General features: G+C 46.8%; 1 protein-coding gene across 2 annotated transcripts in view; it reads left to right on the forward strand.

Moving 5' to 3' along the window:
- Slc10a7 (solute carrier family 10 member 7) overlaps nucleotides 1–23,870 on the forward strand; it is a 224,157-nt gene extending 200,287 nt beyond the window's left edge. For both annotated transcript variants that reach the window (XM_013118862.3, XM_005077735.4), the window contains 2 exons: nucleotides 19,286–19,431; nucleotides 21,492–23,870. In XM_013118862.3, coding sequence (XP_012974316.1) covers nucleotides 19,286–19,431; nucleotides 21,492–21,521 — 176 coding nt within the window. In that variant the 3' untranslated portion in view covers nucleotides 21,522–23,870. The remainder of the gene's footprint in view (nucleotides 1–19,285; nucleotides 19,432–21,491) is intronic.
- The last annotated feature ends 1,120 nt before the right edge of the window (nucleotides 23,871–24,990 follow it).

Consider the following 24,990-nt stretch of genomic DNA (forward strand, 5'->3'; position numbering starts at 1 on the left):
AACAGCAATTGGGTAGTTACCAGGGCAACAGTGTACTAGTAAGTACATGTCACAGGAAGTCACTTACTTGATGGCATGTGTGGCGTGTGCACTCGTGTCCTGAGGCTCCAGCAACAGCTGCTCTAATGGCAGATTCTCACTGGAGTGTTGAGGTCCTGTTGTATAGAAAGGGTCTACCCAAGAGGCAGCTACAGCAAATACTGTTGTTATCTGACTCTCTAGCAACTGGAGACCTTTCTAATCAGCATAATGAGTGCAGAAAAAGGTTTGGATTGGTGCAGTTACTGCCTTGCTACTTTGCATGATAATAATCATAAGTGAACGGCCGTTGATGTCCTTGTGGACTGCCTAAAACTCTATAAATCCCATAAGCTAGCTGTAAGAATCCAGCCAGTCCCACAGCCTGCACAGGAAACCCTTGAGAGGGCCAAAGCTTGAGCGCCACCTGGTTCTGTGGGTGTTCCTGGACGGGACTGCCCAGGTGGCTGCAGGCTGTTAAGTCTGTAGCTGTGTGGGAACTGTGGTGTTAGCTCCCCCAGATGCTGGAGAGTGTCCGGAAGCCCAGAGCTAGGGCCACAGTTTACAGCCTACGTGTATACGCTCATGCTGTGTCTAGAAGCCCTGGATGACAATGTTCTTGGTTTCCTAACCCTGCTGCCTGTGCTGTGAGGTCTTTAACCCTTTACTGTAGCAGAGTTCTACTTAAGTTGTCACCCTTTAGCCCAGTGGCCGGATATGCCCCCAGCTGTACAGTGGCACCTTAGAGGAAATGCTACGTTAAGATACCCACTCACATGAGGATGCCAAGATTGACTGATGGTTTTCTTTTTCCGTTTACATCAGTTGTTCAGACAGAAAGGAAATACAGCTTTCTCTATGAAGGAAGCTGCTTTGCCCTTTAACCTGCAGGTAGAAGTACCACAGAGAACCACAGTCAGAAACAGGGCTTCGGATGTGTCGCTGGCTAATCTTCGTGCCAGTAAGGTCCAGCTTGGCAAGGTGATTGTGCCCATTAAAATGTAGTATTTTTACCTGGCGGTGGTGGCGCACGCCTTTAATCCCAGCACTCGGGAGGCAGAGGCAGGTAGATCTCTGTGAGTTCGAGGCCAGGCTGGACTGACAGCCTCCAAAGCCACAGAGAAACCCTGTCTCGTAAAAACCAAAAAAAAAAAAGTAGTATTTTTAAATGTTCTCAGCTGAAACTCTCAGGTGTTCTTGCCCCAAATAGAATTTTCCTAAAAAAACAAACAAACAAAACAACAACAACAAAAAAACAGAAGTGCCAAGATTTATATAACCTAGTTAATGAAAGAGTCAAAACAGTACAGTCAAAGACTTCTTTAAAATTAAATTTAGAAGTATTATGTTGGAGTGGGAGGAGCTCATACGGCCTTGCACATCCCTGAGGTCCGAGGCAATCGGTGGTGGCTGGGAGAGGGGACTGTTTCTCAGTCTCCCTGTCTCTCTAAGTAAGCCCTCATCCGTGCTTCTATAAGTAATCCTGACTGACTCATTGGAGGGGGCGGGGAGGGAGGGAGGCAGGCTAGTTAATGTCAACTCTTAGTGTTAGAAGCTTTTGTTTCCATAGTCAACTACAAAGACATGCATCATGCACACTCGTGTTCAGCACCTGTACACTCCATGTTTCTAAAAGGGACATTCCGTAAGAACTGTGGGGATAAGCTTGTCATCGTCCATGTTTCTGAAAGGGACATTCCGTAAGAACTGTGGGGATAAACTTGTCATCTTCCATGTTTCTAAAAGGGACATTCCGTAAGAACTGTGGGGATAAGCTTGTCATCTTCCATGTTTCTGAAAGGGACATTCCAAAAGAACTATGGGGATAAGCTTGTCGTCTTCCAAGTTGCCTTTTCCAACCCTTTCCAATGAAGTCATCGCCATGTCCTGGAACACCAACAAGAACCCATCTCCCAAGCCTTCCTACCCATCTGTGCATTCTCTGTCAGTTGCAGTGGGATTTGTTTATCATTACTATTAATATTGAGAAAGTTTGCCTCCAGCGATACTAAAATGTGCATCACAGAACAGCACTGCTTGCCGTGTTAGAAGTAAAGAATCTCACCCAAGAGATGCTAGTCTCTTGAAGTTACAGCTCTCCATCTCAGCTTACAAACAGACAGGCGAAGATCAGCCCTCCTTCCAGAGCTGCATCTGCAATTATTTATTTGGTCATGTCTCTTCCCTGAAGTTCCCTTAATTGAGCCAGACACTATAAGCCAGGGAGCGTACGTTTACTGACAGGCTGCTCTGTGTTTTACAGTAGAGAGACGTGAACCTCACGCCCCTCACCATCCCCAACTCCAGCCCCAGCCACAGAATAGGAACGGAACGTCAGATGCCCCCTGCTTGAACCTTTGACAGATCACTGGGGATAGGAGATAGGAAATTGGACACATCTGAAAGATGGCTGTGCCTCAGGAAGCCCCTGAAGTGTGCATGGTGTTACAGTGGCAATGACTTGCCTGCAAATCTGCTTTGTGGGATGTTAGCCAAATAGGATTTTAAAACAAGCTCTTTGAGCAGCTGAGGACATAGCTCAGTCAACAGTTTGCTGCTTAAACATAAAGCCCTGTAAGCCGGGCGTTGCTGCCGCACACCTTTAATCCCAGCACTCCAGAGGCAGAGGCAGGCGGATATCTGTGAGTTCGAGACCAGCCTGGTCTACACAGCAAGTTCCAGGACAGCCTTTAAAACAATACAGAGAAACCCTGTCTTGAAAAACAAACAAAAACCCATAAAGCCCTGAGTTTGGTGCCCAGAGCCTGCCTAAAACACTGCATGCAGCATCCACATTGTAACCCAGGGCACTGGGAAGGTGGTGGCTGAACCACTTCTTTCTCTGTTGCTATGAGAAACACCAGGACAGAGTACCAAAGGGGAAGTCCATAATGGTAAGGAGGGCATGGCAGCCGGTGGCCAGACCAAGAAGCCAAGAGAGCATATCACACACATTCACATTCACGCACACACACTCACACTCACGCACACGGGGGGGGAGGGAGGGGCTAACTGCCTGTGTTGTGAGGCAGTAAAGCCTGATCCCAGTGACATTGTTTTTCCTCCAGCAAGGCTCCATGTCCTAAAAGTTTCATAGCCTTCATATGCCTGATTGAAACCGATACAATAGCTTCCCAATTCCTGGGGCTTTCTGGCCGGCAAGCCTACCCTAATCAGGGAGCTCCAGGTCAATGATAGAGCCTGTCTCAAAAGGTACGGGGGGACCCTTGAAATGGCTCAGTGGGTAAAGGGACCTACCATAGAGCTGACAACATGGATTTGACCCCTGGGATCCCATGGTGGAAGGAGGGACTAGCTTATACAAGTTGTCCTCTGATCTCCGACACATGCTGTGTGATATAATTACACACACACACCTGAAAAATCTTGTCCAGGCATTCATTCAGCAAATGTTCTTTGATGAATGTTCCAACCCTTTGTGGGCCCCAGGGTACATCATGTTGGTGCCTGCTATGTGCGGCCCTCTCTACGGCCTGGGTGAGCAAACATAAATGCTCACCCTAGTTCAGCTTCCTGTCTGGTGAGGGCAGAGCTGACAGCCCCTTCTGCAGCAGCCTGTCAGGTGGTGGTGCAGCAGGAGTGATGAAGCCACGGGCAGCACTAACAGCACCGGACGGGTGGGATGGCTTCCGGCTCCAAGTCCAGCGTGGACGTCCAGGAGAATAATAATAACAATAGCTTGCAATAGTGACGGCTAAGGACCAAGGCATGGCCGGGGCGTGTAGGAGAAAGGTCTAGGCCGTTCATCAGCGAGCATACCTGGGCTGGGAAAGAATTAGAGCAAATGAGGTTAAAGGTGCTATGCCAAGACCCTCCCGTGACAGCCAGACTTGGCCCCACTGGCCACTTCGAGGACTTGCCTTTTTATCCAAATGAGAGAGGAAGTCCCTGGAGAGTTCTAGATGGACAGATGACAAAGTTGAACCTTCAAGTTTGAATGGTTCTCTTGGCCAATCTGTTGGGTAGGTAGGAAGGTGCACCACGGAGAACTGGGGAGACCAGGGAGGGACTTAGGTCCAGACAAACAGTAATGTGTGTGTGTGTGTGTGTGTGTGTGTGTGTGTGTGTGTGTGTGTGTGTGTGTGTGTGTGTAAAATGTATGTATGTATATGGAACTTACTAGAGTGACTTGCAGGCTGCAGGTCAACTAATCCACAATGGCTGCCTATGAACAGAAAGTCCAAGAATCCAGTAGTTCCTCAGTCCATGAGGCTGGATGTCTCAGTCTGTCTTCAGTCTTTCTAATGTCTTCCCTGGCATATGAGAGAGAGAGAGAGAGAGAGGGAGAGGGAGAGGGAGAGAGGAGAGAGGAGAGAGAGAGACTGACTGAGACTGACCATGGGCATGAGACAAGGGCATTTGGTCCCCTGGAGCTGCAGTCATAGGCCATTGTGAGCCCCTTGACGTGGGTGCTGGACACTGAACTCCAACATGAGGAGTGCAGGCAGACACGGTGCTGGAGGAGCTGGGAGCGATACCGAGAGAGAGATTGGGGCTGGCTTAGGCTTCTGATACAGCCGACCCCCAATGACACACCTCCTCCCAAAAGGCCACACCTCCCAATCCTTCTCAAATAGTGCCACTCCCTGATGACTAAGCACTCCATCTCTGAGCCTGTGGGGACCGTTCATTCAAGCCTCCACAGCAGCAAGTGCTCTTCACTGCTAGCCCGTTTCCCGCGCCTGGGGAGGCAGCCCCTTTGAAGAGAAGTGAATCTAGACACAAATAACTGCTTTCAATTCTCATCAAGACTATTGCTCCTGTCTGTCAGAGGCCTTGTCGCTCTGGAGATTTTCATTCAGCACCACAGAGAAGTAAATTCTTGTTAGAGGATGACAGAAAGCCATGCCGATAAAACAGTGCATATCCAGGCGGTGAGTGAGAACCCAGTCTCTACCATCTAACTGATACGTGAACGCCTTGCTGAAGTTCCCAGTGTCTGTCAACGCAGCATCAAGAGAAAACTAACCTGCTGGAGAAGGTGACGGTGGGCGTTCATGTACCGGCCTCAGCTTCTCTTCCTGTCACATGTGAAATAGCTCGGTGCTTTTTTCCCAGTAGAGTTAAAGCACATCTTCAGAGTTGTTTAGGGGCTGCCAAGATGGTTCAGCGATTAAGAGCACTGGCCGCTGCTCCAGAGGACCCAGGTCCAATTCCCAGCATCCACACCACTCACCATCCTCTGCAGCTATAGTCCCAGGGCTCCAACTCCCTCTTCTGGCCTCCTCAGGCACTGCATGCGTGTGGCCCACAGATGCATATGCCGGAAAAACACTCATACATAGAAAATAAACACTGAGGTTCTCTTAAAGGTTCTCTTGAGGGCTGGAGAGGTGCCTCAGCAGTTAAGAGCACCGGATGCTCTTCGAGAGGTCTTGAGTTCAATTCCCAGCACCCACCTGGTGTCTTATAACCATCTGTAATGCCCTCTTCTGGCCTGCAGGTGTGCATGCAGAGCACTTGTACTTAAAATAAAAGTAAGTAAAAATTAAAAAGTTCTGTTGACTAAATCAAGGACTCCAGTATTGATCAGGTGGAACTTTTTCTGTGTGGTGACCATGTCAAATGCAGTCGTACAACCTTTTGTTGTTTCTACCATGTGAAACACTTGCTCTATGTTCAATGTCTCACATTTTATTGTGTGAACATTGGCAAGATTTTTTTCTTCAGCCTAGAAAAGGAAGAACTTCGTCTCCTTCAGTCTTACACACCTCATCCCCACAAGTCTCCTGGAAGTTGCAGCCAGTGTTTGAAGGGAGGCCTGTGGCTAGGCTCTTCAATTCAGCCCCGAATTCCCTACCTGTCAATCACTCGTGGGGGCACTGTCAGATAGGTGAGGCTGGGCCTCTTTAGTTAAATGTTTCCTTGTCTGCATCTGCTGAGCTGGCCTACTCCATTCATTAAAAGTCTTTCCCAATCAAAGCATACCTGCTTCAAAACAGAAATAACGCCAGGTACTCATTTGGGGCTTTTCTTGTGTTTACATAAAACTTCCAGCAAAGTGATAGAATTGCAGCCAGGTAACTGAAGGCAGGAAGGCTACCTTTGATTTTCCTAATGGGCTGGAAGTGGCCATCAAACAACTTGGGTTCAAAGTAAGTGAAAGTCTGCCAGCCTTAAGAACCCTTGTTCAAAGGGGCACCCTATGCTGCCAGGCCTTTCTGTGTAAACATTCTTTTCCAGAGGCTTTCACCTCTGTTGTTCTGTGTTAGTATTGTCACAGATCCCTATTCTGGGACACCTAAATCACCTAGCAAATTCCCATTTTAAGCTGGTGGCTAGCACAGGCTGTGGAGCCAGTATTTCTGTCTTTAAACCCTGCCTGCAGTCTGTGCGCAGCCCAGGGCCGCTGCCTCACTTCCTTCCTCTGAACTGTGAGGATGGTAGTAGTGGTTCACCCCATTAGCACGAGGGATGGATGTGTGACCTCAGAGCACTGCACTTCCTCACCGTCCTGCCTGCCCGACAGACAGGATCCACACGTGACTTCTGAAGCCTGGTCTGTGCACCTCATCACGAAAGAGCTGGGCACAAATGTTACTCTTCTCTCTAAAGCCTCGATTGCTAGCAAGACTGCTTCCTGTCCTAACGGCCTCAGCCTTGTATTCTACAGCTCTCTGTTTGCTCACTTTCTCTTCCAACCTATTCATTTCAGATAAGGGGAGCTTTTGTTTTTAATTCTACTTTTGAGATATGAAGGGAGGGCAAATCTACAGGAAATTCCATGTAAGCCCCATGTAGAGGAACAAATCGCTCCAGGCTACACTGCAAAGAGGAGATGTAAGCAGGAGAGCAACACTCAGGCCCAGCGAGAAAGCAGGTGGCCCTCAAGGACAGCAGAGTCCAGGCACACTGTGTACAGTGTACTCAGCTGACAGCGCCTTGTCCCACACCTGAGAGATGCCACCAACAGAGACAGTTACGGACGCAACTCAGGCCTCAGTTTGGCAGGGACTGATGCAAGATGTCCTGTTTTCCTGCCGAACCCAGGTTTGCCAGCCTGCCCAGAGCCACTAACCCCTCAGTGTCCAGCAGTTGGAGATGGTAAATCTTTGTGGCTTCCATGAGCCCAGAGTCCCGGGACACTGAGCAAAGCCTCACTGCATCTCCTGTGTGATGCCTTATTGTATAGGAAGAGTAAAAATGTCTTCTTCTGGTTCCATAAAGTCATAGCAGAGGGCTCGGATTCTATGGTGACTTACGCCAGTGACGTCATGACAGCAGTTAGAGGGAGAATGCCAGACAGAGCAAGAAAGCTAGTCAAGGATCTTCCCAGACTGCATATTAGAATGTTTGGTGCATCGGAGCAGAAAACCATCATTTAGATAAGGAGTGCTCATGTGGTCTCTGTCGTCTTGTCCCCTTTCCTAAGGACCTTTGCAAAAAACATTTGAATGGCCATCCTTTGGAAGTTTCTAGAACTGTCTGGAAAAAGCCCAGAATGAGGGCCAGAATAGAATTCTGAGACCCATACAGATTAAACACACCTAGACCAGACACACCTGTCCTCTCATGGACAGCCCAGTCAAACCATGCACAGCCACCCGGAAGTGGAGCTTTTGTTTTATAACGTCTAAAAGGGAAATACCATAAAATAACCAAATTCTCTTCACCTGCTATTCATGGAATCCACTTTTTCCCAGTCACCTGTTTGTGCTGCGTTTTCTCTCTGCTCTGTGCAATGGCTTGTTGGGGGAGGGGGTACTTCTGCTTGCCTGGCTTCATCATGGTGTTCCCTGCACTGGCCACCTGCTAAATGGGGAGACATTCTGGCTGGCTTTGTAAGGCAGGACTTTTGTCCATATGTCACTGTATCCAGAACACAGAGAGTCTGGATCATTATAGGTAAATGTGAACTGTTGTATATGGTCCCCCTGCCTCTTTATAAGGGGGGGGGTGGAATTAGTTTCATATTTCTAATGTGAAACTGAGTTTAAATAGCTTGCCCAAGCAAGATCAAACAGACAGTAGTTATAGAAACAGAATTCTAACCCAGAAGTGACTCAAGCTTCTTAGTGCCACACTGTATGTCAGCATAGGCCAGTGATATAATAAATAATAAATTGAGCCTGAGTATGTAAAGTAGTTTTTGCATGAGCATGAGGACTAGAGTTCAATCCCCAGAAGATTTTAAAGGTTGGATGTGGTGGCACATGCTTGTAATCACAGCACTAGGAAGTGAGTAGTAAGGTGTCTGGAGCTCAAGGGGCGGCCAGCCCGGCCTGATAGGCACACCCAGACCCCAGGGGAAGACCCTGTGTCAAAAGACCAGGCAGACAGCTCCTGAGGATCAACACCATGCCCCCTAGCATCCAGACAAGCCTGCACACAATACTTTCCCACATACACACACATTTGCACATACACAAATAATAAGGGTTTTTTGTTTGTTTGTTTTTTTTTTTTTTTTTTTTTTTTTTTGGTTTTACGAGACAGGGTTTCTCTGTTTTGGAGGCTGTCGGTCCAGCCTGGCCTCGAACTCACAGAGATCCACCTGCCTCTGCCTCCCGAGTGCTGGGATTAAAGGCGTGTGCCACCAACGCCCGGCTTACACAAATAATAAGTAATGAAGAGTTAAGCCCCTACATGAAATAGCAGATGTTGTTACTGAAAATTAGCTTTCGTTAGGATCAGCCGAAGCCTGTTTTAACCAATTCCAAGATTATGGATAAGGTCTTGCCATGGCATTGTTTTGTGCTCTAGAAACTATGTATCATTGTCCTTTGTTAGTCAGCCAGACAAACCAATGCTCCTAGCTTCGTTTTCTGTAACTCTTCTGTCTCTAAGTGTGGGGTCCGTGGGTGTGCGCATCAGTGAGGGGACATCCTCTAGTGATGTTTGAAAAGAGCAGCCATGTTCCTCATACAGTGACTGCTCTGCTAGTGTTCATGATGGGGAAGTAGGGGGGCGGACCCAGCCTGATGAATTTTAAGGGCAAGCAGTAGCTTTCCTGGGAGACCTATGAGGAAGAAAGGGAGAAACTTAAAATAACAAGAATTAGCACATTTGGATGCTACACTTACTGGTGTTTCTGAGAGCAAACTAAATAAACATGGGAAACCATCACAACTGAAAAGAGAAGCAACTGGATTCCAGATTTGCCTGCACTTCCTTCCAGAACTTAGCGGTACTCTGAGAAAGCACTTAAACGGAGAACAAGTCGTGTGGGTTCAGGGGTGACCGTTGAAGTGGTTCAGTGGGGTGTGAGCCCTCTCCTGGCTAAGTGGGAAAACCCATGTGTCCAGAGCCACAGAGTATTGAAGCCCTTGCCCGACACTTGACCACTCATCTCAGAATGCATGTTTCTGCAGGTCTGGTTGGTGTCCCTCCTGCCATATGAGATGAATGTACTCCCCAGAGCAGAGTGGGCATGCATGAACTTTAAAGTCTAGGGAGCAACTCACATTTGTTCTAAATCTGTCTCTTTCTATATAGGAAATATTAACACATTTTCTGAAATAATCATTTTGGAGTTATGTCCCTGCCCCATACTTAAACTCGTAGAAAAATTAGAGAAAAAACACAATTGACATAAGTTGGTACTACAGTATGTGCTATAACTAGAAAGCAGGATGGAGAAGCAGGAAGACCACCTGTAAGGTGAGGATGATAAACTCTACGTCTTGGTGAACCCATGAGCCTTGATACAGAAAGTGGACGTCAACATCCAGATTGAGCTTGAAGTTCTGGGCTTGAGCCAGTGACAGTAAATGACTCATGAAGTTTATGTTAGTGGCATTCACAGAGCTCCATGGACTCTGTTAAAAAAGATCCAGCAGGCCCAATTCTGCAATGGCTACAGATGTGGGGGTCAGACAAGTTACTTAAATGCATGAACTCATCAATGGGAAGGTGGCCACCTGGGGCTGTTGTGAGGACTGACTGAGGTCATGCAGTGTGAGCACTTAGCATGCAGTGGCACTTTCCAAATGATGGTGGCTGTAATTATCTTTTCCTAAGTTGAGCAGGTAGATGATTTGATGAATGGGCCCTCGGAACTCACGGCAGCTCGGGACCAGGGTATTGGCTTTAATTAATGTGAGTTTTGGGAAGATTAATCTGGTGCAGTTTGGAGGATTGATGAGAGGACTCATGAAGACAGGGCCTGATTGATCTCAACTGAACTTGACGAGGAGCTAAGTTGAGGTGAGGAGCGTGAAAAATGGGGGAAAGAGGCAAGACCCTATAGAAGTCTGTGACTTTTTCATAATTGTCCCAAGCTTTGAATTGTGCAGTGTGGGTACGCTCATGACAGTAGGGACTGCATGGGACTCAGGTGACATGGTAGGCGCTGATGCAGTCAGGAAAGAGCTGCCAGCAACCAGTGTGAAGGAAGCTTTTCTCACCTTTAGCCTCAGCAGGTGAACAGCGCTAACAGCAAAACCATTCCAAGGGAGGGAAAAGGACTGGATGATGGTGAAAATGCTGAACAGATAAACTCTGAACAGTGTTGTAAAGGATCTTTTCATGTGTGCCGTGGGCGGTCTTACATGGCAGTTAAAGAAAAATCCTTGTTCAGTCTCAAGAAAAAAATGCCCATTTCTCAAAGATAAGTCAAGGAATGTTCATCTACCCGGGTGTTGGTGGCGCACGCCTTTAATCCCATCAGGAGGCAGAGGCAGGCGGATCTCTGTGAGTTTGAGACCAGCCTGGTCTACAAGAACTAGTTCCAGGACAGCCTCCAAAGCCACAGAGAAACCCTGTCTGGAAAAAAAGAAAGAAAGAAAAATGTTCATCTGACACAAAACACAAATGCTATGACTTGAGCATGATACAAAGGGAATTTTCTAATCCAAAGAACATAAAATAAACATATTTAGGTTAGAGGAGAACTTGTTCCTGTCCATGCCGTTTTATCCTTTCCTTCCTGAGTATAGGATAAAAGAAAGCCCATGCTTGCTCGCTAGAAGAAGAAAGCACGTACTTGAAGCTCCTGCGTGGCAGATGTCAGTTGAAAGCCCTGCTTATGGAATATGCTGCAGTGTCAAACTCTGTTGGATAATTTTAGACGAATGTGTCATGTGTGACATGGAAATATGGCACGCCGTACATTAGTGATTTCCCAAGTGTTTGGATCAGATAGTAATGTGCAGAGAGAGTGCTCTTTGTCTATCCTCACAGGGTGCGTGGAGAGCAGTGGGAGGGTGCTGCCCCTGGAAATTACGTTAGTTAGAAGAGGAATCCATTTACAACATGCACCTTCCAACATCTTTCAGACAATGCATTGTATTAAAGAGGCATTTTTGATTAATGTTTTATAAACATTTTTCAGCATGACAGCTTAAAATCCCTGTAAAATTGTAAATGTGCACATAGTGTTCGCTTCCATAAAGTCAAATGCCATCCCATAAAGTCTGGTTGAATCCTGTCAACCATGGTGACACAGAATCAGTACCTGGGAGCATTAAAATTAATTTGCTTCGTTTATATTACCACAGTGATAGCAAGATGAAAAGAATCTCATATTTAAATTTCACTTTAAAAGGAAAACTCAAGTCAGTCTGTTTGGGGTTTTAAGTTATTGCTAGTTATTGGTTTTTTTTCCTAATTAACAAACGTAGTAAAAATGAGGTGGTAGTCTGTATAGTAGCTTTATTACAGATTTGGAAGAAACTAAAAACCATTCGTTCATGGATTCTTTTGTGAGCACCTACTCTACCCTCAGGAAGGAATAGTGAGTAGCTGCTGGCCCTGAGGCCTGATGAAGGAAGCAGAAGCATAGAAAAGTTCAGGGCCAGCATGGGTCAGACAGAGGAGGAGGCTCTGCAGCTCGGTCTCAGACTGTAGGCTGCACTCTCAGAGCAGGCAGCATAAGGACAGAAGGCTAAAGGCTAAAGTGGGCACCAAGACATGATGGACGTCTACACCAAGGAAGCTGAGCAAAGGCTTGGCGGCCAAGGTGGATCGAGAAGACCCCTGAGGCTGGAGTGTAGGGATCCAAAAGCAAAGGAGTGGGGAGACCTAGAGGGGAGGAGAGAGCAGTGGGGAGATCTAGAGGAGAGCAGTGGGGAGATCTAGAGGAGAGGAGAGAGCAGTGGGGAGATCTAGAGGAGAGGAGAGAACACTGGGGAGATCTAGAGGAGAGAGCAGTGGGGAGATCTAGAGGAGAGAGAGCAGTGGGGAGCTGTAGAGGAGAGCAGTGGTGTTGGGGAAGTCTTATGTTAATAAAGTACTGTTGAGCCAATAGGAATCTAGATGGGTGGGACTAGGAGTCCAGGAGGATTCTGGGAAGGAGAAACACAAGAGAGTCAACATGTAACGCCATGGGGTAGGAAGCCTGGAACTATTCTCTGGTAAGAGAAATACTTAGATTAACAATTATGGGGTAATTACTTAAGTCAGAGCTAGCCAGTAAGAAACAAGCAAGGCCAACAGCTTCATAACTAATATAGCCTCCTGTGTGTTTATTTGGGACTGATGCGGCTCTAGAACCAGGCTGGCAGGAAAGCTTCTCTCAAAGAAAAAGCTTCTCTTACAGAATGGTGTCAGAAGTGGGATTAAATTTCCACGCAAAACAACAAAAGCTTTAAAGGAATTTTAGAAACAGAAGAACAGAGAGAAGCACAGATTTTGGTAGCAGCATTTTTCTCAGGTGTGCTCTGTTTTGCTAGCCACAAGCCGAGATTCACGCGGCTCGCTTACTGGAGTCTTCCTGACTCGACATAAAAAAAAAAAAACAGCAAGGTTGTTTTAAGAGACTCTGCTAACGATTGAAAGGTGTGTACGTACAGCTGGTAATGGCAGCATTTGCTGGATGTCAGCATGGACTGAGGCAGTAAGCTGGAATCACGCTTACGCCCGCCATCTTGGAGAAAAACTGCAGTTTAAAACAGCCGCGGTTTTAACAGATAAGACACGTGGCCAGAAAAACATAAAGATTTACAGTAAAGTCAGACTTGGATGAACAAAACCTCTAAAGGTTTACAGTGTGTTTAAAAATATACGTGAGATTGAGAGAGAAAATGAAACGGCAAAGTGGTAAATAAATACAAAATCCGGCTGTGGTGGCGCACGCCGGTAGGAATTGCTTCAGAGGCAGAGGCAGGCAGATTTCCAAAGAGAAACCCTGTCTCAGAGAAAAATAAATGAAAGTGAAAGAAATAAAGTAATAATAGATAAATAAATAAGACACGTAACGATGGAAAATACACAGAGAGTCTGGATACTGTATGCTATTATGTTTTTCAGTTTTTTCATTGCTAAGGAAGGAACAGCCGCTAAAGTACACTTGATTATGAATGCTGCTGAATTAATTCAACTTCTATCTTTTGAAAATGCCTTGCCTTCAAAATTTAAGTATAAGGATATGTTACTTGGAAAAGGAGTTTTAGTTTATGTTTCCACAGAAAATGAAAAGCTGAGGATTCCTCCCAGGCTTCTGTGGTTTGATGAACCAAGACCCCCCGGAAGCAGTGGGCCAGGTGTTCCAACAATTGAGACAGCTAATATGATGCAGCTTTACAGACCCCGAAAATACGGACTTATACAGGTTTCTGAGTTTTGTCATGATCCCCATGGTATAAACAGCGCCCCTTCCAGCATGAAGCAGTTTGGAATGAGCAACGTCCTAATTCCCATCTTGTTTATAAATCTTTGTTTTCATTTAAATGGGATTGTTTATAATTGGCTAATGATCACAGCCAATCTTTTTTAATGGTAAAAAAGGGAATTATGGTATGGGTATTGTTTTTCATTTATTGAGACAAATTCAAGGTCAATTTTGTGATGTGTATATTTCTCCTCTTGATTAAGTATTGTGTTTATACTGATCTTTTTAAAAGTAATGCATAATTAAATACAGGCTACAGATAGTTACTTATAAGAGTCAGATCTTATTGTTAGGTAAGTTAGGTTTTCTGGATATATAGAGATGTATTTGAGATAGATATACAGTCTTCAAACCTTTCAAAGACCTTCAGAAAATGGCATTTAAAATGGTTTAGGGTTTTTCTTGACAATGAGAAATGTCTGCTCCTGGCAGCACCAATTACGTCTGAGAGGAAGATGGGCATCGAAGAAACTCATTTTGGAGTTTGCTTTCAACACGGCAAGATTAGCCATTTGGGCAAGAAACTGCTCTTGCCTAGACTGACTGTTGCTGTATAAACTGGACATGCAGGACCCACAGAAAAGTGACTGCTAAACTCAGTCTTACAGGGTTCCTGCTTCATGGAAGTGTCTACCAGACTTTCTACAGGACAGAGAAATGACTGACAGACTGCCAATGCAGATGGACAGTTTGAAATTTCTTGCTTTGCTGAGAAATCTTCTGGACACACTGGCCTATGGGCTGAAGATGGATGCCCCAACGTTACAGAGGAACTTCGGGTGACTGTCCAGGCAGTAAGATGTCTCTGTCAATCCTAGTGTTTATATATTATCCTTCTGTGGTCTTTGATGGAGTTGAAGATAGATAGTTATAATTATAGTTTTCCTTAGTTATGATAAAAGATAACCTACATATAGAACTTTAGACTCACAAGGATGGGATGGATGATATTTTCTTTAAATCTTGCTGAATGTTGATAGACAAAATATTGTAACTGTATTCTTACTTGATAACTGTTCTGTTATAAATGATTTGACTATGTCAAAGTTAAGACCTTTCTTTTTGTTTAAACAGAAAAGAGGAGATGTTGGGGAAGTCTTATGTTAATAAAGTACTGTTGAGCCAATAGGAATCTAGATGGGTGGGACTAGGAGTCCAGGAGGATTCTGGGAAGGAGAAACACAAGAGAGTCAACATGTAACGCCATGGGGTAGGAGCCCGGAACTATTCTCCGGTAAGAGAAATACTTAGATTAACAATTATGGGGTAATTACTTAAGTCAGAGCTAGCCAGTAAGAAACAAGCAAGGCCAACAGCTTCATAACTAATATAGCCTCCTGTGTGTTTATTTGGGACTGATGTGGCTCTAGAACCAGGCTGGCAGGAAAGCTTCTCTCAAAGAAAAAGGCTTCTCTTACACAGTGGGGAGATCTAGAGGAGAGAGCAGTGGGGAGATCTAGAGGAGAGCAGTGGGGAGATCTAGAGGAGAGGAGAGAGCAGTGGGGAGATCTAGAGGAGAGAGCAGTGGGGAGATCTAGAGGAGAGGAGAGAGCAGTGGGGAGATCTAGAGGGGAGAGCAGTGGGGAGATCTAGAGGAGAGCAGTGGGGAGATCTAGAGGAGAGGAGAGAGCAGTGGGGAGATCTAGAGGAGAGCAGTGGGGAGATCTAGAGGAGAGAGCAGTGGGGAGATCTAGAGGAGAGGAGAGAGCAGTGGGGAGATCTAGAGGAGAGAGCAGTGGGGAGATCTAGAGGAGAGAGCAGTGGGGAGATCTAGAGGAGAGAGCAGTGGGGAGATCTAGAGGAGAGAGCAGTGGGGAGATCTAGAGGAGAGAGCAGTGGGGAGATCTAGAGGGGAGAGCAGTGGGGAGATCTAGAGGAGAGAGCAGTGGGGAGATCTAGAGGAGAGAGCAGTGGGGAGATCTAGAGGAGAGCAGTGGGGAGATCTAGAGGAGAGCAGTGGGGAGATCTAGAGGAGAGCAGTGGGGAGATCTAGAGGAGAGGAGAGAGCAGTGGGGAGATCTAGAGGAGAGAGCAGTGGGGAGATCTAGAGGAGAGCAGTGGGGAGATCTAGAGGGGAGGGAGCAAAGGTTCCTTGTCTGACATTCTGCCATGGTGCCTGAGTGCATCGGCTGCTAGACTAGGAAATCATTGGGCCCATGGTGTCCGAGATCTGTCCGTGGTCACTTAGCCCTGTCTCCGTAGGCCCCTGGCAGGACATCAGGCTGCTCCTCCACCAGGAAACAATACAGAGAGGAGGAGGCTGGGGGCCCAGTGACCCTTCCAGGCCCCCAAGTGACCTGAACTCCTCCCCCTGGGCTCCCTTTCCTTAAGGCCCCTCCATGTGCCAGGAGGCCAGGCCTTTACCATCCGGGCCCTATCTGGCCGCAGCACTGGGCTCTGGCACAGCCAGCTTTCTGGAACGTAGGCAGCACACATGCCTGCTAGTGAAATGAATGAATGAGTGTTCCAGTGAGCTGTTGACCTGTGAGAGAGGAGGGAAAGACTCTCTCTGTCTGCAGGCTGCTGGATAAATACTGTAGCGGTTTCCTGGTTCAACAGGACAGACGCATTGCCAGGTGCCAGAAGTCAAGTATACTGGTGTGGTGGCGTCAGGAGAACGCTGTAGCCTTGCCGTGCTTTCTAGCTGTTGCCCAGATATCACCGGACACCTGGCAGAGGTACCCAGACTGGGGAATACGCTGTCTGTCTGCTTCTCCTACCTTTTCTTTCCACCCAGAGCCTGAGAACGGGAGAGTCCACTGTGATCGCACCCAGCTAGGGCTTGCGAGTGCTGAAACAAAACGACATTGAAATAAACTGGTTGAGCAGGGCGTTGGTGGTGCACACCTTTAATCCCAGCGCTCAGGAGGCAGAGGCAGGTGAATCTCTGTGAGTTCGAGACCAGCCTGGTCTACAGAGTGAGTTCTAGGACAGCCAGAGCTGCACAGAGAAACCCTGTCTCAAAACCTAACAACAGCAACAAACAGGTTGAGAAGAACTCTAAAATAGAAATGGAAAGCAGGTATTTGAAAGATAGGAAGTAAGATAGGGCTTGAGATCGAAACAATTAGGGTGACTTTAATTGCTGGAATGCCCCTGCCATCACTGAGCACTGGCTGTGACTCTTCAGGACATACCGAGGGACTTACTTGGGTCTCACCACTGAGCATTAAGACTCCGTTTTTAAAGTTAGCAGTGGGAAGTGTGATTAATAACCACCAAGAAAGTATTGTAGGACATGAAGTGGTGGCAAGAGAGTCCCAGTTAACGTGACAAATGTCTGCACAGCTGCAAGGCGTCTCAGATTCCTTCTCATTCAGGCAAGGCGAATGGCTGTCATACGGCACAGTAAGAAGCAGGCCACCAGGGTCGGTGAGGAAACCAGGAGCTGTTATGGTAGGAAGTGGCCAGAGCTGGGGCCACGGGAATTAGGGCTCTCAGAGCCTAGATACTTGGAGAAGGAAGTGGGCAGCGGGGCTCGTGCTTGTAGCCGATGAGATCCTAGGGGCACAGTGAGTCTCTGGCTGAGGCAGGGCAGTGGGAGTGGAGAACCTCCCTGCCCCTTCCAAGCTGGCAAGACCATCGAGGGCACAGGCAGCCAGAGCACTGAAGTGTGCCGTCCCTGTGAACAGAAGCCGTGTTTGAAGATGACAGGAAGGATCTGAGGGAAGCTGCAGCTCAAGAGCATCGGCCTCCAGTTCAAAGACCCGCAAGACCACCAGCACACTAGAAGCTTCTAGAAGGTCAAGCCTTGGCCTTACTGGGGTGGCCCTACCAGCAGCTTTGCTTTTCATCCATGTGGAATCCCAGCACCACTGTGGTGTGGAGATCAAGGGAGTTCGAGGTCTCCTGCCCTGGAAGAGCTGCAGGCCAGAGGACCGTTGCAGAAGGCGGGCTGTGCAGAGCAGGCGCTCGTCAGGCCCTCTCCGGTGTCCCTTGGGTTGCAGTGTCCTTGGCACCCTGAGTGATGCCACCTGGAGTAACCTTGGACTGCAGCAGGCCTTCGGTTCTACCTTGCCTGCCTCCTCATCACAGCCGCGGGCCTCTGGTGTCGTGTTCCCTAGCTTGGATGTCTTGCCGTTGGTTCTGTAGGCTTGGTAACTGCAGCAGCACCTATTACCTGGCTTCCCTTCTGAACACACCAGCCTTCTGGAGAAAAGCACAGAGCCTGGATTTGCGGCCACAGCAAGGCACCTGGGATGAGCAACAATACTCCTGAAATTTTAGCCCGCTCTAATCTCACTTTTAAAGACAAAAGATCTCCACACTTCTATAGTTTGTTCCCTTCAGGCTCCCTCATACTCTACCTCCGGAACCCTCCCTCCTGGATCTCATCCCTCGGTGCCTCCTTAGAAGTCCCTCAGGGGCAGCAGAGCTCATCAGAGTTCCTCGTCTTCCAGTCTGCATACCATCCGTGTGGACCATGGAAGAGAGTTGGTCTACAAAGGGGAGTGACGGCTTCTGCATGTCCTTCTTAACTTTCCAAGGCTGTACATAACATTTTACAACACATGGATTTTTAAGCTTTCACTTTAAAAAAAAAAGAGCTATTATATTTTGTTTTCTTTTGTTTTTGTTTTTTGTTTTGTCTTGTTCTTTGTCCTGAGTTTTATAGTGAACATGGAAATAGAAGACAGAAAGTATCTCAATGTGTACTTTGGAAGCCCTGAGAGAGGTTCCTGTTTGGGAAGGGTTAAGTATCTTCAGTTTATAGCAGTACTGTGTGCAGATATGAAAGAGAGAGCCGTCAGGAAATACGTTTTTGCATAAAGGTTTGAATTTTATTAGAAGGTTAAAAATCATTGAAAAGGCGAGCTTCCCTGTTGTGTTACTAGTTCATGCCCCATCGTTGGGCATGCTCAGGCACTGGGTCCTTTTTGAGACCACTGCAGAAGAACAGGAGGAAAGCTGCGCTCTTAAAGCGCTGGTTGTGAGAGCTGACATGTCACAGCAGCTCCGAAGAGCACGGCCGCAGGAAAGCGATGGTGCCAATGCGTGAGCTGCCAGTGTCTGCGTTTTGCTAGCTAAAGAAGCCAAAAGTCGTGGCTGTCTAGAACAGGCACTCTTTCAGATTGGAATGGCAGCTTCACAGTGCAGTACTCATCTGTCTGGGTCCTTCAGGCCTTCCCTGGAGCACTAGCTTTGCAGTTTGCCTGTTACATACCAAATTGTTTCGTGACTGCAAAACACATTGGGATCCTTGGCCATGAGAATAACGTTCTGGGTTTGTGGGTGGAGCACCTGCTTAGTAGTTGTGAGGTCCTGGGTTGAATCTCAGGCCTTCCGTCAGCTAAATATCTTCCCATGGCAGCTGCCTCTACCGCACATTATCTTCCTGTGTCTTCGGGGATCCCTAACAAGCAATATACTCCTACCACCGAGCAAGAGGAGATCCGCCATTAACCTCTCCTTAGCCCTTTCCAGCCTTCTCAGAGCAACTCCTCGGTTCCTTAGTTTTCCGCCTCCTGAAGTTTTGAATGCCAGTTTTGAATGAGAGGTCCTGGTCCCAAGTAGAGCTTAGATCTTTATGTCGTAGATAGACCTGTCAGCTCTATTTGAGAACTTCCCGTTTCAGGTCTGTGAATGCGTGTAGGGAAATGTAATCATAACCCGTCCAAGTTGTGATTTTCATGGAGTATGCCTTTAATGTGACGCCTGCCTGACTTGCTGCTACGTTTTCTGTCTTCTGTTGAACAGGAATTCCAATGCTGAAGATAGTGTTTGCAGGCCACGAGCATCTCTCGCTAATATCTGTGCCCCTGCTCATCTACCACCCGGCTCAGATCCTCCTGGGAAGTGTGTTAGTGCCAACAATAAAGTCGTGGATGGTGTCGAGGCAGAAGGTGAGGATCCAGATCAGACTGAAATGCTTTTTCAACTCAAACTTTTTCCTGGTCCGTCACTGTTCAAATGTGTGTAATAGTGGGCTGGGGGAGATGGCTGAGTGCGCATATTACTTCCTGTTCAAGCATTAGGACCCGAGCCAGAGCCCCAGCGTCTGTAGAGAAAGCTCTGGGAGACAGGGACAGAAAGATCCACTCTAGCCATGCACACAAATGAGAGACCTTGTCTCAAAAGTAAGATAGTGAGCAACTGAAGAAGACACCATCACACGAGGACACATATGTGTACACACACACAAACGCACACACATATACAAATAAATGGATAACTATAGTATTCATTGATCCATTCAATTTGATCAGGAAGAATGAGTATTGAATGTCCTATAAAAGAGAATAATACTTGCAATGCAGTTTTCAAATATTCTGGCTGATGGGATGTTTAAAATATAAACCATTCCTTCTTGTGCATTTCACCATGAACCTGGGTGGCTTTTCTCTGTGCTTTTCTGAATACGGCCAAAACTGGACTTAGCAATGCATTTTCCCGGGATGGCAAAGTTGTATTTGGGAATTAAAATGTAAAAGCTAACTATTAAAAGAGCCCACACAATATTAATTTCACCATACTTCTATGTAGCATCATTACATATCAGGTAGGTTCTTTGGATTTAATCTACAAAAGTATTAACCGAAAAAATTAGGTCAGTGACACAAAGAAATTTAGATGATGCACAGAATTTGGTATTTCACCGGAATGCTCTCTTTCTGGTGGCTTGGCCCTGCCGGAAGTAATGTTAGCAGTGACTGCCAACAGAGATGTGTGACAAGAGACACCCAGTGGCACGGCCCACTGTGCGGTGTCCCTGGCACCCTGATGGCACACTGGGTGTCCCTCGCACCCTGAATGGCAGGATGGCCACAGGATGTGTGTGCCAGGCAGGTCCCAATCTCTGCCTTGGTCAGACAATGGGTGCTGAGGCATCCCGCCTGAGTTCACAGCCTAGCCACAGCCATACTCTTGGCAGCACTTACGGCCGCCATTTTACAGGCTAGGAAACGCGATGAGAGAATTCAACAGTTCGCCCAAAGCCCTGTGAGTAACTTGGTGCTATGTTTAGGACTGGAAAGCTCTATTTGGCCATGTATGTCTGTAACACAGTGATAGAGGTATAATATCACTCTCACAAGACTCACGGGAAGCCCCCACGGTCCCACATCAGGAGGTTAGCCCGTCCAGTGCCATCACTAACTCAGTGACAGCAATGTCAGGACTTCCCAAGGAGCTAAAAACGCGTCCTGCTCCCTACGTCTTGGGCATTTGTTATAGCATCAGAAAGCGGATTGGCACACTCTCTCAGCTATACTATTGGACCATGCCGTTCATTTCCCAGTTAGCACTGAGAGTAATCCAAACACCTGGAATATTTACCTAGTACCTACTAAAATAAGTACTAAGAACCTCTTTCTTCAGGGTACAATGGCTACCTTTGTTCTCAAATGACACCAATGAGACAAAACATCCACCCAGTGCCAACAGACGTATGGGAATAGCTGAGCTAGACTGGGGAGCTGATAGCTGGCCAGTGAGCCCGAGCTAGGTCTGTTTTTAGGGGTAGGATTGGTTATTACAGAATGTCTGTGTGAGTGTGCCAATCCGCTTTCTGTTGCTATAACAAATACCCAAGACTTAGGAAGAAAGAAGCTTATTTTAGCAATGTGTTTTGGAAGTTTTAGTCCATGATCAGTTGTTCTATTGCTTTTGGCACCTGTGAGAGGCAACAAGTTATTGGGGGGGTGGGTGCCTAGAATAGAGCCCTGCCTTTCATTGCTAGGAAGAGGGAGTGGGGGACCAAGGCCCTATGTCCCCCTCTGAGGGCACACCCCCATGGACCTGAATGTCTCCCACTAGGCCCCACCTCCTTGAATGCCTGGGCCTACAGGGAACATTCCAGATTAAACTAGTATCAGCAGCCTCTTCCATAGCATACGTTATCTGAGCTGATATTTGCCTTGTTTGTGGAGACTCTCCAACTCTGAAGCGTTTCCATGTCTTGCAGGGCGTGAAGTTGACGAGGCCAACAGTATGACCGAGGAGGCGTGTTCCTGAAGCGGTGTATATATGTACAGGGCTGTACGTGCAGGCCATTCTGAACACTTGTCCTTGTGAATGTTGCTTTCATGTCTATTTTATTTTTTTACAGAAAAATATGATATACCTGTTTAAGTGCCTTAAAATGTTTTTGACAAGATCATTGTATCCAAAACACACTCTGCTGGTGACTGCCAAGGGTGAACAGTATTTTGAACTTAATTTTTTCTCCTTAATGCAGAAAAAGTTTTAGTAAGGGACAAAAAGTTAACAGGTTTCCTTTGTACTGCCTTTTGTGCACAACAACTCTGTAACAGTTACTGTAACGTTTGAAATGAGGTCACACCATCCAGAAACCATCCCCGGTGACAGGGAAAGATTTGCAAGTCTCCTTGGCACTCTTTGATTTGTGCCGTGTGCTTCTTCATTTCTGTGGCTGTGACATGCTCTTCCTTATCAACTCAGCAGGGGTCAGAGACCCACGAGAGCTGAGAAGCACAAGGTGCCTCTTCCCTTGGCATCCCTTCAATTAGTCCCCGCACACTCCAGAAACCCTTGAGTCCCATCATAAGAGTGTAGGGGAACAGCTTAAATCCATTATGAGTCACTTCAAAGGAAGGGCCTGACGTGAGGACTGAGGTAGACACAGGGTGTAGCTAGGAGTTTCTTGTTCCTGCCTCAGTCTGCTCTCCCTCTTTCTTCCATAATTCCTTTGTTTCACGTTTCTCTGCACACCCACAAGCGGCCCAGTGCAGCACACAGAAGCATCCCCGTCAGTTGGAGAGTAGCAACAGCTAACAGTGGGTTGTGTTCACATTCCGCAGCTAGGACCAAACGCCGTTCCTGTTACACAGTTCCAAACGCTCCTGCTGGCAAGATGTAGCCTGTTACACGCTCTAGCTAAACACACTTGAGCCATTTGAGACAATTTATGAATGAGGACACCCATCACTCACTTGACAAATGTTTACATCTCTTAAGAAAACAAATCACATTGCCCTTAGGAGTCAAAGAAAACGTAAGGTCATGGACATGAGCAATAGTACCTGTCCACACTGCCTAGTCATGGGGAGAGGGGCCAGCCCAGACGGCGCAGCCACCCAGTAAGCAGGCTGTCAGGCAGAACTGGTCCTGGAACTGAGCACCGGCTTTTGAAGGAGGGTCTGGCACTGCCTTCGGTGGCCAGAACTTCAGCTGACCCCGTAGAAAATAAAGCGGTGCTAAGTGGTGGGAGGGTTTAGTCCATTGAGACGGTTCCTTGTACTTCCTCAACACTTGATACTTTATTGACCTAACAGGCAATCGTGGGTCTCACCAAGGCCGGGCTATCCCCTCAGCAGCTGCCTTTCTTGTTGGCAGTGGTAGCTGTAGCCACAAGGAAGCAGTCATTCCTTCAGAATCACTGGGCTTGTTGGTGGCGCTGCTTTCCAGCACCGTTGGCGTGGTTAGCACCTGACGGCTCGAGTGGGTGTCTCCGGCACTCGTAACTCTCACCAGAGCTCTACGGCTAGTGCCAGGCCTTGCAAAGGTCCACTGAACAGGCCGTGGGGACCCTGCTGGGAGGCGGTGGCGAGGGCTCCGCTGGGAAGTGTGGCGCTCCCATGCCGCAGCAGGTTTTCAAGCCTTGTTCTACACTCTTCTTGGGCTTTGGAGGAGATGGAAGTTGTCTGTCTGTCTGCCAGAGCTGTAGTGGAAACCTCCCGTGTCATGTGAACACTGGCCCCCCCTTCAACCTCTCTACCTCTCTAACCCTGCAGTAGCTGTGGCTGTGGGATAGAATTCAACTGAAAATGCTATGAGAACAGTGCATCTTTCACTTTAAAATTGTGTTTTGTTTTGCAATAATCTGATTTATATCATGAGTTTTGGTGGCTTTAGTAACATGTCTGTGGCTGTTTCTCTTTTTACACAAATGGGATAGCATATTTTTCCATGGGGAGCAAAAAATAGAATCAAAATTTATTTTAATTCATGCACATTAGGATTTAATTAGCAGCATAAAATATTTTCCTATGTTTATGCACTGTCAATCTTGTTTTATACATTTGTTTGTCCGAATGTATTTATAAAAGAAATACATTAGATTATATTTATGTTTACTCATTTTCCACCTAGGATTTGTTTTTTTAAGCAGCTAAAATTTTAAAGAATGGTAATACAGTCTTTATATACGTTCCAGGTTTCAAGATTTTTTTAATTCTTCCCTATTCTGTTTTTAACTGACACACCTCTGGTTGACACTCAGTGTTTATGCTAAATACCAAATTTTTTTCAAAGAAATGGCTAAGTAATGAAGTGGGTTATTTATAATAAATGAAAATAAAAAATAATTCTATGATGAAACAAAGACTACTTGAGGAATCGAAAATTTGTGGCTCATTTTCACCTGATTTCTGATCCACCCACACTGCTTTCCAAGGATTTCTTGGATTCATTTTGGCTTAGTGCACCAGGAAATGTGGGTAAACGATACCCGTCTCCATACCACCTCCATCCACCCCACCTCCATCCACCCCACCTCCATCTATACCACTGTGCCATAAAACCCCATCTTAATACATTGTCTATGCATCAGGGTTAAGGCCCAAAACACAAGCACTGAGGTGCTATGGACATGGGCTTCCCCTCCCTTGTCGTTTGGATTGATGGGAAGGTGTTGCTTCCCGAGCCCAGGGCTCTTTAAATGAGCACATTATGTTGGAGAATGCCAAGTCTGTGTTCTTGGGTTTCATCCTGCCTAGAAAGCCTAATGGGAATGTTGCCTCTTCCAGGAGGCTTTCCTGGGTTCCCAGCGAGTGCTAGTCTTGGCAGAAGCCCATGCTCTTCCAACCATCAGTTGACATTTCTGTCTTCTCCAACATGGCACACGTATCTGTTGTTCTCAGAATCCCAGCCAAGAGTTGGGGGAAACACCCTTCATGATTCAAGCTACATAGATCATGCTGATCAGATTTGATGAGTGCTTTGTACATGATTAAAAATAAAAGATTTCTTTACTGAAATCTGATATGCTAGAAAACTAGATAAGCATTAATGTCACCGTTATCCTCAGTTTGTATGTAGACAGTAAACAAAAGGTCTCCCAAGTCTCTGTTTGTTCGCGACTCTTATAATGTAGAACAGTTTTCTCAAATAAGTAAAAACCCTTACGTACCCCAGAGGACCTATTGCTGGCCCCCTTTTTTAAGGAACAGTGTTTACTTGGTGCAGGTCACCACCACGAGGACTAGTTTGAACCGGCATAGATGTCATCAAGCCATGGGCACTGATGGCACCAAATGACCAAGCCTGACTGAAGTTGCCAGGACCCTGCTGTGTGCTCTCCTCACACACAGAAGGAACTTGGCTCCACTGCTTGTTGTCTAGGGAATTCTGAACACGATGGATGTCTGGGGATGTGCAAGCTTAAATGGCGGCCGTCTGTGGCCCCGCCCCGCCCCGCCCCACTGTGTCTCGTGGGTTTCCCA

The sequence above is a fragment of the Mesocricetus auratus genome, unplaced genomic scaffold, assembly GCF_017639785.1.
Source record: "Mesocricetus auratus isolate SY011 unplaced genomic scaffold, BCM_Maur_2.0 Super-Scaffold_100041, whole genome shotgun sequence".
Lineage (NCBI taxonomy): Eukaryota > Metazoa > Chordata > Mammalia > Rodentia > Cricetidae > Mesocricetus > Mesocricetus auratus.